The 17,855-nt window shown below is 41.2% G+C and overlaps 1 protein-coding gene across 1 annotated transcript in view; it reads left to right on the top strand.

The window, feature by feature from the left end:
• Positions 1–17,855, top strand: part of Etv5 (ets variant 5) — a 70,488-nt gene that overhangs the window by 46,730 nt on the left and 5,903 nt on the right. Inside the window, exons 8-12 of the mRNA XM_013034807.1 lie at positions 1,810–2,069; positions 3,936–3,995; positions 11,431–11,499; positions 11,642–11,811; positions 17,396–17,497. Coding sequence (XP_012890261.1) covers positions 1,810–2,069; positions 3,936–3,995; positions 11,431–11,499; positions 11,642–11,811; positions 17,396–17,497 — 661 coding nt within the window. The remainder of the gene's footprint in view (positions 1–1,809; positions 2,070–3,935; positions 3,996–11,430; positions 11,500–11,641; positions 11,812–17,395; positions 17,498–17,855) is intronic.

The raw sequence follows: 17,855 nt of genomic DNA, 5'->3' as shown, positions 1-17,855 counted from the left end.
CATTATAATTTTGCTTTTTACATTGAAGTCTTTAATTCAGATGGAATTGAGTTTGGCATGTGGTGTAAAATGCAGTCTAACTCCTCCTTTCCCCCTGCTAGTTTGAAATACTAACTTGAATAAGTACTAAATTTTGGAATACTCTTGATACTTGACAGTTTTTAACTTTGTGTAGTTTGTTACTTGCCAATCCATTTTTCTTTCTTTGTATTAAGTTTTTAATTACAGCTGTATAATGTGTGTCGATACCTAATGGGTCATTATTTCTTCACAAAAATTATTTCATATTTTTAGTTGAGTGTGGTAGCATATATTTATAATATCAACACTCAGGAGGCAGAGGCAGGAAGATCAAAAATTTGTCATCAGCCTGGGTTACATAGCAAAGTCCTATCTCAAAAGAGGAAAAGAAATTAATAAAATGTAGAATTATCTTGTCAAGTTGATTGAAAAGATACTTCCTTTTTTTTTTTTTGTCGGTCGTGGGGCTTGAACTCTGGGCCTGGGCGCTGTCCCTCAGCTCTTCAGCTCAAGGCGAGCGCTCTACCACTTGAGCTACAGCGCCACTTCCGGTTTTCTGGTGGTTTATTGGAGATAGGAGTCTCAAGGTCTCCTGCCCGGGCTGGCTTTGAACCGCGATCCTCAGATCTCAGCCTCCTGAGTAGCTAGGATTACAGGCGTGAGCCACCAGCGCCCGGCAAGATACTTCCTTTTATAGAAACATTTTCAGTGAAACAACAAATTCAAAGCCCTAAACGTTTTTGCTTTAGATGGCTTTCTTTCCTCAGAAAACAATTTTTTTTCCTTCCTTCCTTCCTTCCTTCCTTCCTTCCTTCCTTCCTTCCTTCCTTCCTTCCTTCCTTTTCTCTTTCTCCCTCCCTCCCTCCTTCCCTTACTTTCCTTTCCTTCCTTCTTTTTTTTTTTTGTTTGTTTTTAAATAGGATCTTGCCTATATAGTCCAGGCTAGCCTCAAATTCAAGGTTCTCCTGCCTCCACTTACTGAATATTGATGTTACAGGAATGTGCCACAATACCTAACCGCATAAAACAATTTTAATATTCTAATATTTAAAAATTTTTTTTTACTACTACTGAGTCTTCAACTGAGGCACTCTATCACTTGGTTTTATTGCTTATGGCTGGTGGTCTACTACTTGAGCCACATCTTTAGCCTGGCTTTTTCCTGATTGATTATAGATGGAGCCTTGGGCTTTTTTGCTCAGACTGGCATGGAATGGTGACCCTTCAGGTTTCAGCCTCCTGGGCAGTTAGGCTTATGAGGATGAACTGCTAGTATTCAGCAAAGATTTTATTCTTACTTGACCTACACATTTACTCCTAGAATTTTGGGATCTTTTTGATTGCAACTTGAAGATTTAATTTTTTTTCTTTCTTCTAACTGGTTAAGAATGTAGATTCTGGGTGGAAATGTGGTTTAGTGGTAGAGTGCTTGCCTAGCATTCATGAAACCCTGGGTTCAATTCCTCAGTACACATAAACAGAAAAAAAGACAGAAGTGGTAGTAGAGTGTTAGCCTTGAGCAAAAGCAGTTCAGGGACAGTGCCCAGGCTCCGAGTTCAAACCCCAGGGCTGGCAAAAGTAAAAAAAAAAAAAAAAAAACGAATGTAGATTCTTCACTTTTAAATTTTTAATCCTATCTACAGGTGACAGAATAAATAACTAGTAAAGAATGTATATGTATTTTAGTGATAGTTACAATTACTTGGCCTTCCATATTCATGTTCAGTCTGATCATCGGACATATTTATTCATTATACCTTAAACAGTATAACTTCTGTTTTCTTACAGATTTCAGAGACAGCTGTCTGAACCCTGCCACCCCTACCCTCCTCAGTCAGGAGTTCCTGGAGATAATCGCCCCAGTTACCACCGGCAAATGTCAGAGCCCATTGTCCCTGCAGCTCCCCCACCCCCTCAGGGATTCAAGCAGGAATACCACGACCCTCTATATGAACATGGGGTCACTGGGATGCCAGGTCCCCCCACTCATGGGTTCCAGTCACCAATGGGAATCAAGCAGGAGCCCCGGGATTACTGCGTTGATTCAGGTTGGCTCAATCATGTTCTCGTTTCTTTATTCTTACACTCATCTATCTCTCGGCTCAGTACTGACTTCTATCTGCGAGGCTTTGTGGAGTAATGTCAGATTTCCCTCCAGCCAACTGCATATGAACGTTGGTGGATAGCATGGGGTCCCATCCTCAATAATACCACCAGAAGTGAAAGGAAAAGTGCCCTTCAAGAATAAATGAATTAGTTACAGCAGACATATTTATGCATAGCTAAATACAAAACAAAAGAGAGAAGCAGCGCAGATGGAGGCGCAGTAGGCATCCAAATTGGTGTAAAGTACCACTGAATCTGGCCTTAAGAATGCTGGTATTCTATCTCTGGACACAAGGAATGCCATTCCTTTTGTCCTGTACTGTTCGGTGGCTTTGATTCTTAATATAACAGACTCCTTAAAACACCATGTATGATTGAAAAGAAAGAGCCCATGTGTAAGACATAGTTCTCTGCTGGAAATGAGTTGGTTCTGAGAAAGCACCTCATACTTTCTAGCTGTTACAGGGTACTGACTATATGGCTGAAAAGCCTTCCTTGTTTACTTCATGGAATTTACAGGTCTTTGCAGCCATTGCAGCTGGAGAAGTTCTTGTCTCTTGGAGGTGTAACGTGTAAGCACTTGTTTCGTTAGGGAGATGCCTCTTGCCTAGAAACTTCAGTACTTGAAGTAGGTAAAGCCATCTCAACTTTCCTCCAACTCATTCACTGCTTCATAATGTCTAGTCGAGGGCCAGGGTCATTAATTAAATAGGACAATTAAGAGAAAGGAGAATTGGAATTTGGCACCTTACACATTTAGAAACTATTCGGCCTTTTTTTTTTGGTTTCTTTTCACCTTTCAGAAATGACAAAAAACTTTTACTCTCCTTAGTGCTAAAGCAATCTGAGGGTAGCTGGTAGGTTTTCAACCTTTTTTTTAAAGGTGTTTTTCTTAAGATCATGGGGAAAGTTGGTATAGGATGAACTTGAATGGTTTTTGAGTTGGAATAGAAAAGAATTTGCTCAGGGCTTTCTCTGAAGTAACATAAATTGCTCTATTCTGGAAAAAGCTGGTCATGGGAGGGGTTGAGAAGGTAGGCTGAGGGAGATATAAATCTGTTTTATGACAGAAAAATTAGATGTGGCTGGTGTAGGTGCCTCACGCCTATAACTGAGATCTGAGGATCATAGTTCAAAGCCAGCCCAGGCAGGAAAGTCCATGACATTCTTATCTCCAATTAACTAAAACTAGAAAACTGGAAGTGGTGCTTTGGCTCAAAGGGGTAGAGTGCTTGCCTTGAGCTGAAGAGCGCAGGGACAGCGTCCAGAGTTCAAGCCCTACAACTGACGACCCCCCTCCCCCCCAAAAAAAATTGGAATTGTGCTTGCCAAATCCTTACCTCTGCTGGTTCTTGTCCTGGCTTCAGAATTTCAGATCTTTAAATCCCTTTGATCTGAAAATAGCCCCACCCCTTGTAGCAGAATTGGATGTAACCCTCATCTGTAAAAGAATAAGTTGAGAAAAATGTAAAGAAACATCTTTTTCCTCATTCTAATGCTGGGAAGCTAAGGATTTTTGAAAACCAAAATTTTCCCCCTACCATTAGCTCTGTCATGAGATTTGGTGTTCACTGATTAGTAAGATTTGTGAATCGTTAGAGTGAGGCATCATTTATTTCCTCCCAAGACTCTTGGTAAGGAATATCTTCTTTTCCAGGTTATAGTATTTCCACATAGCTTATAGGGTGTATCTCTTTCTCAGGACAAAGCCAGAAATGAGAAATGAGAAGGTTTAAGGGCTTTCCTACCAAGATGACTGTGCTGCTTCAGAAATTATTGATGAGAGTTCACCTGTGTTTCTCTTTCAGAAGTGCCTAACTGCCAGTCATCCTACATGAGAGGGGGCTATTTCTCCAGCAGCCATGAAGGTAAGGAATTTATTTGCTTGAGATTGGTTGATTGGTTGGTTGGTTGATTTTTGATGTTCAAATTTAAAATTACTGTCTGTACACTGAGATTTGAGATTATAGGATGTAGTTTCTTAACTCATAAATATGGAGCTAACTGATGGTAATTTTAGATGTTTTGCACATAGATTTTTGAGGCATATCTTAACTACTGTAGGAGCGGTTATCTTTTTTTTCTTTCTTTCTTTGCTTTCTTTCCTTTTCTTTCATTGCTAGTACTGGAGCTTGGACTCAGGGCCTCATACTTACTTGGTAGGCAAGCTCTCTACCAGTTGTATCATGTCCCCAAACTTTTTGCTTTTTTAGTTTGTTTTTCAGGTAGAGTCTTGCATTTTTGCCCAGTTACCTTGGTTTCATCCTCATCTTTCATAGCAGTGACTTGAACTTCCTGAGTTTTAGGACAATTTGAAGGAAAAAGGAACTCACTCACTTGGTTCCCACATTTCCAAATAATGTCAGCCTACACTAGAATTGGGAATTAGGTCAGTGAGGATGGTCTGATATGCTTTGAAGGAACACTTGACAAAACTATATTAAAGCTGAGTATAGTAGTACTTATCAGAAATCACAGCTCATGTCAAGTATGGACTACTTAGTAAAACCTTGTCTAAAGAAGACTAAACAGAGCTGGGTGCTGGTGGCTCGTGTCTGCAATTCTAGCTACTCAGGAGGTTGAGATCTGAAGATCAGGGTTCAATGCCAGTCTGGACAGGAAAGTCCTTGAGACTCTTATCTCTGATAAACCACTAGAAAACTGGAAGTGGCGCTGTGGCTCAAGTGGTAGAACACTAGCCTTGAGCTGAAGAGCTGAGGGACAGCGCCCAGGCCCAGAGTTCAAGCCCCACGGCCGACCAAAAAACAAGAAAACTAAACAGTATTTTATTTGTTTATTGGTACTAGACTTAACTTAGGGCCCCAAATTTTCTAGACAAGTGCTCTGTCACTTTCACCATACTCCCACCTCTTTTTTGTTTTAAATCATTGTTAACTAGAGTTTTGCCTTAGATTGCCCTCCTACCTATTCTTCCCAGTAGCTGGAACTATAGGCATACATCACCACACCTGACTTGGTTGAGGTGGGGGTTCTCAGTAATTTTTTGCCTGGGATTGACCTCAAACCCCCATCCTCCTGATCATTACCTCTTGAGTGTCTAGAATTACAAGGACATACCACCACACTTGGCCAAAACAAATAATTTTTAAACATGCTTCTAAGTTTTAGCTTGGGGCAGCTCTTCATTGTAATTATTATATAATGAATGGTTTCAACTTTTAAAATGGCAAATAAGTTTTGGGTATTCCATGATGGGAAGTTTTTGAGCTGCCCATGGGTGGAAGGAAGTAGGGAATGGAGCAAGTAGGTTGATGTGACTGTTTGGAGGTATTTTGTGGACAAAATGCTGTATAGGTGGACACAAAAGAAATGTTTGCTAATTGGATAAATTAAAAGTATCTCAAAGGAGAAACATGAGAATGGATATAAGGCAGTTTACCCACATGCCTGAATTAATTACATCTTCATGTTTATTTGTATGTAAAGATGATAGTTTTATATTAAGGCCATTATGTCGGTTCAAGTTCTTATGCCGAGTCCCTTTGAAACCCGCTAATTGAGCAAGTCTCAAAGATAATCTTACTCTAATTAGGAACAAGAGCAGTGGGCAGAGTTGAGTCTGTGATTTCACCTTCGTTAGCACTGACCTAATTGGGGTAAGGGTAATTTAGAACAAATAGATGCATAGTTGTTCTGCAGCATATGATTTCAAGGAAGTGGCCAGAACAGAGCTGGAATCTGTTTCCTAGAGGAGCTTGTTTTTGAGCTAGTTTTGTTTAGCCTATGAATTTCTTTTATTATGTTCTTACCATAAGCAATACATACTGATTATACAAAATTTAGAAAATGCCAACAGGCACAGATAAAAACGAAATATCACTGTTCAGAAATAGTCCATTCATTTGGTATATAGTTGCTGTAATGGTGTGTGTGTGTGTGTGTGTGTGTGTGTGTGTGTATGAGAATGAGAGAGAGAGAGAGAGAGAGTGTGTGTGTGTGTGTGTGTGTGTGTGTGTGTGTATTGGCCAGTCCTGGGGCTTGAACTCTGACCTGGGCGCTGTCCCTGAGCAACTTTTTGTTTAATGCTAGCTAGCACTCTACCACTTGAGCCACAGCACTACCTTTGACCTTTTCCGAGTAGTTTATTGGAGATAAGAGTTTCATGGACTTCCCTGCCCAGGCTGTCTTTGAACTGTGGCTCTCAGATCTCAGCCTCCTGAATAGCTAGGATTACAGGTGTGAGCCACTGGCACCCAGTTTCTGTGGTTTTTTTCCCCCTCCTTGTGCATATATAAATGTTTCATATCAATCATTTTAAGTTATTTTATAGGCTTTTTCTTTTAATAACAACAGCCATTCAATTTCCAATATGTTTCACATGTATTTTAAGTCATTTAGTCCTCCCACAAGCCATGTAAGATAGAAATTCCTGTTAGCTATCTAGTATAATTTGAGAACCAGAGATGTTGCTAAGCTTCAGAGATTTGCTAAGCTTCCTATGGCTCGGAAGGTAGAGCCAGAATTTGAAGCTTAGCTCTTAGGACCTGACAGTCCATAGTATCCTTCCCTCCACACTGTACACCGTGTAAGCCCTACTATCCAATACTCCTGTGCTTTCCTCCCTAGTGGCTGCACTGCATGGGTATGCATTTAACTGATTACTTCTTAATGAAAATGTAGATATTTCCAGGTGATTAGAAAATTAGAAATAAGCATTTATCTAATTAAATCCTTTTCAGATCCCCTTGATTAATTAATTCTCGAAGCTAAATTTCCGAAGTTTCTGAGTTAACAGGGTTATGACATTTTTGAAGCATTTACTACTATTTTTCTTTTACTTTGTGAGGAGGGTCCTGGTTTTTTTTCCACGATGTTTTGTGCATCATCGCAGATATTTAGAATTTGGGATCTCTTAAAAGAATTAACTTGATGAGGATTCAGAGAATAGGGGGCGGATAATTGAGCTGTCAGAACTGCAAAGAACATTTACTGAATGAATAGCTCCTGTGTGAATGAATGACAATAGCAAATCTGTTAGCTCATTTGACAAAAACAAGCCCTATTGAGGACTAAGATAAAACTTGTGAGATATAAAAGGCCTTAAGAGTTAGGCTAGGGCTTAAAAGTTACCTTTGTAGGCTATGTGGTAAGTTTTGGACTTCTCTTCTAAACACTGTAATCAGGAAGGCTTTTTTTTTTTTTTTCCCATTAGAATAGCTTCCCCAGATAAATATCTTACTTGCTGCCAAATGCATCTGTCCCTAAATATCTTAGGGCAGTGGAATTCCCCAAGCCTGTGGCATCAGCTTTTACCAGTAACTTGTTGGAAGTACAGATTCTCAGGACTCAGCTTAGCCCTATAAAATCGGAAGTTCCAAGGTGTAGAGCCTGGTACACCATTTTTCAAGCCCCGTAGATGTGATGCCACTGTACTGCAGAGATTCTCAACTCTGACTATTCCTTAGAATCACTTAGAGGACATTTGGCTTAAAATCAGGGTCTCAGTGCTCTCACTTGGATTTTTTACTCAAGACTTGAGCTCTACCAATTGAGCCACACTTCCACTTCCAGCTTTTTGCTGGTTAGAGATAAAGAGTCTCAGGGACTTTTCTGCCTGAGCTGACTTTGAACCATAATCTTTAGATCCATGCCTCCTGAGTAGCAAGGAGTATAGGAGTGAACCATCAGGACCTGTCTGAAAACCTTGCAATGTCCCGTTTTCACCTGGTGCGATCATCAGACATTCCAGGGTGAGAAGCTTTAAGACTGGAATCTGCCAGATGATGTTAAAAAGAGGAGTGTCCAGATCTGGACCACTGGCTATGATAGACGCGGCTGTGAATCTGTGATAGAAACAGCTGTGTGGGGCTCTCTTCCAGGTTCCTGGATGTTTCTACAGAAGCAATTGATGTCTGCAGCAGGCAAACAAGGAGGGAGTGGGAGAAGAGAGCGAGGAAAACGTTTTGCATAATTACAACATTTAGGAAGGAGCATGCTCTTAGGGAAATATTTTTAGTAAGGCATTGGGTTGCTTACTATACACAGACTCTCTGATGAGTTTGTGTGTATTTTTCTTCCACACTCTTTCCCTTCCCTTTCCCTGACCGCCCCCTCCCCACCCCCCACCCCACACACTGAAGACATTAGCTTGAAAGAGACCAGCATTTTTAATTGCTCTAAATTGCTCTAGCATGGATTTTCTATCCTCATAGAGCTTGACCACAGACACCCATGAAAACTGTTAGCAAAACAAATGTTTCTGATTGGCATCTGTGATTGCCAAGATAGTCTTTGCTTGTCTGGTGTTCACCTGGAGTCCTTGCGTAATGTTTTGAATCCTTTATTTCTACTTCATCCCACAAGCAGGTTCTTCCTTCCTGCTGCTCTTATTTGAGTGGGTGATGAGGTGGTTGTGGCCACAACTGAAATAACTGCTGGGTGTGAATTCAACTGACTAAAATTCACTTAAACCAGGAGCATCTTCCAGATGTTTTAGAGGACCACATGTGGTGTGAACTAGAAATCACAAAGTGCACCCAAACCCTTACTTCCCATAGCAGGCCTTCATTTGATTAGTTTTGAAAACCCAAACTGAGGATTTAATCACAATTCATGAGGCTGTGAGTGTTTTATCCTTACCTCAGGCAGAAAAAGCTCAAAAGAGAAAGATGGCAAGTTTGACAGGTGTGTACACTTTGAAGTAGTTTCCTTCCTACTACTTTATCATGGCTGGAATGTCTTATTGAGCATATGAGTTATATCTACTGTTGTTAAAATCAGTGCCTAGCACCAACTTTGAAAACAAATTTATCAGGAGTTACTGAATCCTTTACTTAAGTTAGCATTTGTTGTTTATGCCAATCAGTATTGAGGCTGGAACTTGGTCCCATAGACTTTCTTGCCAGACTGGGGTTTGAACACAATACTCAGGTCTCAGCCTCTTGAGTTGTAGGGTTATAGGTGTGAGTCACTTGTACCTGGCAACATTGTTTTGTTTAAAATTTATTTATTTATTTTGTTGGTGGTATGGCCTGAACTCTGGGCCTGGGTGCTGTCCCTGAGCTCTTCAGCTCAAGGCTGCATGCTCTACCACTTGAGCCACAGCACCAGTTTTCTGGTGGTTAATTGGAGATAAGAGTCTCAGGACCTTTCCTGCCCAGGCTGGCTTTTGAACTACAATCCTCAGATCTCATCCTCCTGAGTAGCTAGAATTATACGCGTGAGCCACTGGTGCCTGTCTTGTTTAAATATATATTTTAAAGTAGAAATTACAGAATCTCATATATTCAAATGTGTCTGGCAGACTTACTGAACTCAAGGACAGTGTATGATCTTTATCCTCAAGGAATTCAGATTCCATGACAGGATGTGCAATAGAGCTTCTCACATTCCAGTTAATTGCTTAGTAGTCCTTATCACAACAGCAATTACTGTGGGTTTTGGTTTTTTTTTAAGCTATCATTTATTAGGCACTCAAGTACCAGGAGCTATTCTTGGCACTGAGTTGTAAAGATACAGCAATTGATCAATGGAACACACCATATAATTAACTCATTAAATTCTGGTGACAACATTATGAATAGGAATTATTCTCTCCTTAGTCCTCCCTGATGAGGAAACTGGAGTATAGAGGAATAAAGTTAGTGGCTCATGCCTATAATCCTAGCTACTCAAGTGGCTGAGAGCTGAGGATTAGTTGGAACAGCCCTTCCCAGGGCTCACTGTGATACTCTTATCTGCAGTTTACCACCAGAAAACTAGAAGTGGCACTGAAGTTCAAAGTGGTAGAGTATGAGCTTCAAGCAAAAAAGCTCAGGGACAGTACCCAGGCACTTAGCACCCACATCAACAAAAATCACAGTTGATTAAGGTCCATCTGGCTACCCTCTTTAACTTCCACACTACATTTGTCTCCTTTCTTTTCCCCTTTATTTTTATTTTTTAATTAATTAATTAATTAATTTTTTTTTTTGGTCGGTTGTGGGGCTTGAACTCTGGGCCTGGGCGCTGTCCCTCAGCTCTTCAGCTCAAGGCTAGCCCTCTATCACTTGAGCTACAGCGCCACTTTCCCCTTTATTGTGTGACTCCTTTAGTGGAGAACAACTAAATCTATATTCTCCTAACTACCTGCTCTTCTAGCACAGTACCTCATCTCAAAAAGTGAATTCAATAATAAACAAATGCCAGTGAAGTAGACCTCCTTTGATAGAGTTGAGTAGCAGAGAAAGATGAGTAATACAAACTTCAAAACAATCTCCATATCCTCCAGGCAGGGCTGGTTTTTTTCAGGCCTCTTAAAATAATGCTGGTCCTGCTGAGCGTCTAGTAGATCTGGGCTGGTTGTAAAGAAAATTGCAGGATCATATCTTAACTTTTTTACTCGGGGGATTTTTTGATTCACTGGAAATTCTTTTTAGTTTCTAAGGAAACTAACCCCTTCTAGGTGTCAGTACACAAATAATTTACTCTACAGCCAGGTGAATCAACTGGGTCCCAAACCCAAGGAGGCCTCATTTATTAGACAGTAGCTTGTCGGGCCTCTTCCTGAGAAGTAATCTGAGAAAGAGCTGTCCATGCAGCTCTCATCCTCTGAGACAGGCTGGGCTGCGGGGAGCTTGGGATCCTAGCCAGAGGGTCTGTTGTCCGCTTTGGTTTGCACACCAGTCAGGGCCTGGGCACTGTCCCTAAGCTTCTTTTACTCAAGGCTAGCACTCTATACCATTTGAGTCACATCTTTACTTCCAGCTCTTTTGGTAGTTAATTGGAGATAAGCATTTCATGGACTTTCCTGCCTTTGGGCTGGCTTTGAGCTGTGATTCTCAGATTTCAGCCTCTTGAGCAGCTAGGATTACAAGCATGACTGACTCAGGCGGGTAGTGTTCTTTACCTTCCATGCTCTTTTATAATCAAAGGAGGTATGTAGGTGACCTGGACAAGTTTGTAGAGAAGGTTGAAATCAAAGAAAATGGTAGATTATGTGCAGATCAAATAAATCATCCATCTAGGTCAACTGAAATAGACAAGATGTCTTTTCAGATGTAAGGCTTAGTCACAACCACACTGACTTACGCAGACGGCATAAGCAAGATGTGAAGGAACCTACGGGTGATTCAGTGCTTCCTGCAGCTCTGGCTCTGATAGCAGGAATTGATGGTATCCTAAGCAAAACACGGTGATTGTATCAGAACCTGATGTACAAGTCCTTTGGAAGTCCCTGAAAATACTGCTGTAGGTCTTAGAACTTGAAATGATGGAATTCTGCTTCAGCCTTGCAGTCCATAGTTTTACAACAATACAGAGGATCTGGTAAGCATTGTGATCTTTCTCTTTAAACTCCTTCAGGTTTTTCATATGAAAAAGATCCCCGGTTATACTTCGATGACACCTGTGTGGTACCTGAGAGACTGGAAGGTAAGATGTTCATCCAAGGTTTGATACTCAGTGATGTCAGAACTCCACTGTCTCACCAAGCTAAATCACACAGCAGTAACACCTCCTTCTTCCCTCCCCAACTGTAGACTAAGTTAATGGACATGTCTTCGTTTCCAAACAGGCAAAGTCAAGCAGGAGCCTACTCTGTATCGGGAGGGCCCCCCATATCAGCGACGGGGCTCCCTCCAGCTGTGGCAGTTCCTCGTCACCCTTCTTGATGATCCAGCCAATGCCCACTTCATTGCCTGGACGGGTCGAGGCATGGAGTTCAAGCTGATAGAACCAGAGGAGGTAGGCAGAGGAAGCTGCACTCTGTGGATTTTTTATTTGTCTATGTGGTTTGTTGTTAGATGTTTATGTTGTAAGCCTTTGTCCTACATTAAATACACGCTTCCTTGTCACTCTCATTCTGGCCTGGCCAATAGGATAATTTTTAATATAAGGACTGACAGAGGGCTTCATTATAGAACACATTAAAAAGTAGGGCTGGGGAAAGGGTAGCTCAGTGGTAGAGCACTTGCTGATACCATGTGCAAAAAGCATCTGATCTCTAACACCAAAAGAAAGATAAAGAAAGGAGGGAAAATAGGAATAAATAAAGGGCAAGCCACTAAAAAAATAAGTTTGGTCTGATGAAAGTGGGTAGTGAGAGACCATGCAAACTTACATCTGAATACTGTTCTCCTCTTGGGAAGTCTTTTTCAAGTATTCATTGACACAAAAGGAACACATTGGTGTGACATTTTGATAATGCAACTACTCTTCTGCTACTTCACGTGGCTCTGACCAAGAGAAATAAAACCATTAAAGTTGGTTAATCTTGCTGGGCTCGGGTGGCTCATACTTGTAATCCTAGCCACTTAGGAGGCTGAGATCTGAGGCTCACAGTTCAAAACCAGCCTGGGCAGAAAAATGCATGAGACTCTTTATCTCCAATTTACCACTAGAAATCCAAAAGTGGTGCTGTGGGTCAAAGTGGTAGAGCACTAGCTTTCAGCAAAAAACAGCTCAGGGACAGTACCTAGGCCCTGAGTTCAAATGCCCTATGGCGGACCAAAAAAAAAAAAACAAAAACAAAAAGTTAATCTTAAGAACTTAATATTCGTTGAAGCATCTTATGTACCATCAGTATTTGAAGAAGTGATACAAACTCCATTATTCTGTTGATAGGAAAATAAATATTGTTACTATATTTTTGTGCTCAAAACTATTGACAGACCCAGGATAGAATCAGTGTTATTTCTTCACCTGAAAAGACATAACAAAGAACATTTTTCCTGAAAATCAAGTTATGCTTTCAGTATAACATATTTCAAAAAAGAATGCTTCTAGTTTCTATTTGGTTGAGACTATATAAAAATATCTACAAGGGAGTAGTAGCTAGGATCTGTTTGGTCAAGACTATAAAAAAAATCCACAAGTGAGTAGCTAGGAGGCTGAGATCTGAGGATCATGGTTCTAAGTCATCCTGGGCAGACAAATTCAACTAACCAGTACAAAACCAGATGTGGAAGTGTGGCTCAAGTGGTAGAGTGCCTTTAGTAAAAAAGCCAAGAGAGAGAACATGATGGATGCTATGAGCTCAAGCCCTAATATCATCACAAAGGGAAAAAAAAAGTTCTATAAGAGGAAAGGAAATAACTGTTTCCCCAAATTGACATATACTTCTTTCAGAAGCCTGTACTTAGGCATGTGTGTGCTAAACTAACAGATCAAAAGATACCCAAATACCTTGGGATTGAGTGTGTGTAATTGAAATGGAAACTATGCTCTTAGAAAGCATTGGAGCACAGGCGGCAATTTTAGATGTTCATTTACCTTCAGGGATCACCACAGGGCCATGTCAGCAGCAGGGGTAACAGCAGGAGGTAACAGTTGGGTACTTGCTTTGAAAGAAGGAGGAAATGTTCTGAGAGTGGAAAGGAGAAAGTATAGATTGGAAACCTGTGAAGAATCTTGTAATGGTAGGAGAATAAGGCAGACTATTAAAAATAGTAAAAAGAACAACAAAGGAAGATTGTATGAATGATTTTCCCAGTCAGGTAAATGGATCCACGGCAACATCAAGTACTATAGGCAACCTCTAATTAAGCTCAGTTTACCTTCAAAGCCAGTGTTTGGTGCCACTGTTTTCCTAAGGTTTTCTTTCTGGCTAAGTTGTATAGATGAGGAGCCTTGTCTTCAGCTTCTAGCCCCACTGGAGAGCTGCCCACCCCATGTAGATCCATTCTTCACCTCTCTGCTTTCCTAATCATGTAGCCTGGTTTATGTGAGGCTGGAAGAAAGCATGTCGCCTCAACTCTGTGAGGCTTTTTTGAAAGTAAGTCCTTCGTGTGGGTAGCCCTTATTGATTTATCTTGTTTCACAAACTGGAGCTTTTATTACTTTATTGCCACTGCCTCGGGCCTGAGCACAGGCTGTCCAGCTGCAGGTAAACCTGGTTATGACCCTTTGTAAGACTGTTATTGAATCTTCTGCTGTCCTATGAGTGGTAAAGAAAATGATGAACAGATGGCAGAGGGCCCCTATTTCCTTACTTTAATAAAGGAACTAATATTAACCCAGAATGCTCATAAATGCCAAGCAGTCAAGTCACGTGTATGAGGCCACTGATGGCCTTGAGCCTCTCCATGTTTACGGGCAAGTGTTACTTTTCACCCTACTTTGAGGTCCCTAAAACTGCTAGGCTCCTCTTGTTCTGCTTTGTTAAACCAGAGCTGCTGGGTTTCTTGTGTGTGCTTCTGCCTCAGGACCCATAACATTTGTTCACATCTCCCCCTCCACTCCTTGTGTAACTGTGAAGGCCCTGTTCTTGTGAATGTCAGGAAGATGCCAACTCCTGGAAAAAGCTGTAAGAAGTTGTCATGGGGGGGAGCTTGAAGGGTGAAGCGGAGGAGGAAGCTGTTGGGGACGTAATTGTAGGCAGCTGTGTGGCTGAGTAGTGCACTCTGGGTAATTATCCATAATATCCATTACACTGTGCATGGAAATTGTGGTTTTAGAACTGCGTTTTGGCAGGCCCCCTAATCAAATGTCTTTTGATAGTCATCCAGCTTAGCACCCTCTCAATTATGACTGACTCGGCTTTAATCTGGAGCCATTTTAACTGTGAATCTGCATTAATGAATATTTTGGGGGTAGGGTTGTTTGTTGAACATGTGGCAGATCATTGATGCCATGGGAGGTTTTCAAGGATGGGCTGCTAGAGAGAGCTGATCCTTGGGCTGTGGCTGCTCTCTGTTTAAAAGGGAGGAGGAAATAGGTGGATTTTTTTGGGTTAACTCCTTCAGCTTTAGCCTCCACGATGTGTGCTCTCTGAGTAACGAATGGGCAAATTGAAAGAGGAGCTGGCAGTTTTTTCTACCCTGCTCTGCACAGCACTGAAGAGGGGCAGCTCTCTAGTCTCCAGCTGCTCTGGAGCTGTGCCGCATCCTGCATTACTATAGAGGGAGCCGCTTGGTGAGGGCTTACTAAATCACAGGGCTCAGACCCTGGAGGATGAGTCAGTAACTATGGCTACCAGAGCTGCTTTGAAATCTGTACATATACAAACCTCTCCAGTAAACCATTGCATATGCAAATGACAGCAAAGAGGTCATCCTTGAAAGTTAAAGAATATTCAAAATTGTTTTCCCACCACTCACTAAATGATGAGAATGTTTTTTTTTGGGGGGGGGGATTTTGTCTTGTGATTTGTGGTGGGTAGTAGTTAAAAATTAGTTTGGGGGGGAGGTCATTTCTCTTGAACAGTGCAGAATTAAGTTAGCGTTAGTGATTTAGCAGATTTCCCTTTTTACTACAATTTCCTCTAGTTTAAACTATTTCTCCAGGCTGTGGCTTGGTGGTAGAGTGCTTGCCTAGCATGCATGAAGCCCTGGGTTCAATTCCTCAAGTACCACATAAATAGAAAAAGCTGGAAGTGGCACTGTGGGTCAGTGGTAGAGTGCTAGCCTTGCGCAAAAAGAAGTTTAGGGACAGTGCACAGGCCCTAAGTTCAAGCCCCATGACTTGCTCCTCCCCCCCCCAAAAAGTTTCTCTAACAAGGATATATTTTTTGGTTCATTTTGTTTTGGGGGGGGCAGTTGAATAGTTGCAATATGAAGAAAAAGAAGACTTAGAAGCAGGCATGTGCCAGATGGGGATGGAGCAAACAAATAGAAATAGAACTTTCCCTGGGTTTTTTGCAAGACAGAGTAGCCTCTGGGGCATACTGGATTCTTCCAATATTTAGGACAGATGGGTCCTTATCAGATCATCTCTGGTATTATTAAAGAGTAGCTTAGCATTCTGAATTTAGAAAATATTTTTTATTCTGCCCACGTATTTTAAGGGAAAACTTCATGAAATGTTTTTTTCTCTTTCTTATTCTATGTTGAACTTTTAGCTTAAAAAAAAATCAAGATAGAGACAGGAGGGAAAAACTAGGAGAGAGTGAGGGAAAGGGTGACATTGTCCAAAAAGAAATGTACTTTTGGCAGGTGTTGTAATCCTAACTACTCAGGAGGTTGAGATCTGAGGATTGTGGCTCAAAGCCAGCCCAGGCAAGCAAGTCCATAAAACCCTTATCCACAGTAAACTACAAAAAGGGCCAGAACTAGAGCTGTGGCTCAAGTGATCGAGCACTCACCTTGAGCATATAAAAGCTCAGGGATAGCACCCATACCCAGAGTTCAAGCCCCAAAACAAAAACAAAAACCACAAACAAAACAAACCCGAAACCCAAAAACAGAAATTCACTCTTTAGCTGACTTATGTAACTATAGCCCCTCTGTACATCGCCTTTCTAATAACAGTAAACAAATTTTTTTTTAAAAATCAAGGGAGTTGAGTGTTGTGATACACACCTGCATATAATTACAATAATTGGGGCACTGCGGCAGGGGCATTGTAAGTTTGAGGCCAGCCAGGATTATATAGTGAGACCTTGTCTCCAAAACAAAAAGGTTTTGGAAAAGTCCAAAAATGTTCAGAATATGAGTCTCAGTTTGCAGACATTTAAAGACAGAAAACCCACGTTTCCAGGGTTGTTATTCTGCTTCCTTGTAGACACCTTCATAAGTAGGATTTTGACAATTGAGATGCTTGAGAACAAATTTTTTGGCTACCCCGATAATGGGGTAGAGTCTATGAGAAAGGTTCCTTGTTGTATGGCTGTAAGGCTTCTTTGCCCAAAGCTCCAATTGTATCTCCCCATCACTACCTTGCGTGGACGGAGTTGGATATAATGTACTTCAGAACTGTATGGGAAGCCCTGTTAATTTTTCATTAAGTGGATAATGGTGCTATGTGCTTTAAGGTCCATTCTACAAATCTGCTGGGAGCAGGGGATTTGGATGGCAGTAGGCTGAAATGATCTGATTGCCCCTTAGTCTATGAGCTGCAATAAGTAAACATCTCCCAGCCCCTCTACAATCTTATTAGAATTGAACTTTTGCTCCGCTGGCCCATTAGCAACTCACTAGTGTGTTTCTAATGTTTCAGGAATGACCGTTCTAATTATTCCTTATTGACTGCTACAGAAACCATAGCACTTAATGGCAACATGTTAATGGTCCATGAGTATTGGTCAATAATTCATATGTGGAGAAATAGTTGGGAGCCCGAGTCCTCTGGGATAGTAGCCAAGCCCTCTACTATCTTAAAGTACTTAGGTTCTTCTACCCTCCTGTTATATATACCTCCTAACATGTGACTGAATCATCACCTTTGTTCAGTGTTGGGTCTTGAGGGAATTAAATGTTTTCCCTTCCAGATAAGAGAAATGGATCATTGGCCAAAAGTAGTCCGAATACAACATTTGGCATTCCTGGGATGGAAAAAAACTGCAGGCCTAGGGAATGTGTTTCTATTATTCTTAGCTTCCTTGTCTCTTCAGGTTGCTCGACGTTGGGGTATCCAGAAAAATCGGCCAGCCATGAACTATGACAAGCTGAGCCGTTCTCTACGCTACTACTATGAAAAGGGCATCATGCAGAAGGTAAGTATGTATGAGAGACCAAAAAAATGTCCAAGGCTTCTGCAACAAGACCCTTTATAATAGGAGAAAATATTAGCCTTATAAGCAATTCTGTGGTCAGAAGAAAGCTGGAAAAACAGGACAAGAATGAAATGGAATAGTAAGAACACGTTTTAATGTTCTTGGATGCAAACCAGAAGTTGCATGTGGAAGAAACACTAGGAAAACTGACCTCTTCTGTTTTACCTAAACTGTATCTAGTTACAGAAATATCCAAACCTGGGGGAGGGGGGAGGCTGGGAAGGGATGGGAAGGGTAAACAAAGGAGGAGGCTGCAATGCTTGGTAAGAAATGTACGCATTATCCTGCCCATGCAATT

Source organism: Dipodomys ordii, unplaced genomic scaffold (assembly GCF_000151885.1).
Source record: "Dipodomys ordii isolate 6190 unplaced genomic scaffold, Dord_2.0 Scaffold196, whole genome shotgun sequence".
Lineage (NCBI taxonomy): Eukaryota > Metazoa > Chordata > Mammalia > Rodentia > Heteromyidae > Dipodomys > Dipodomys ordii.
Note: the sequence above shows the minus strand (reverse complement) of the source record. Positions and strands in the feature narration are given on the sequence as shown.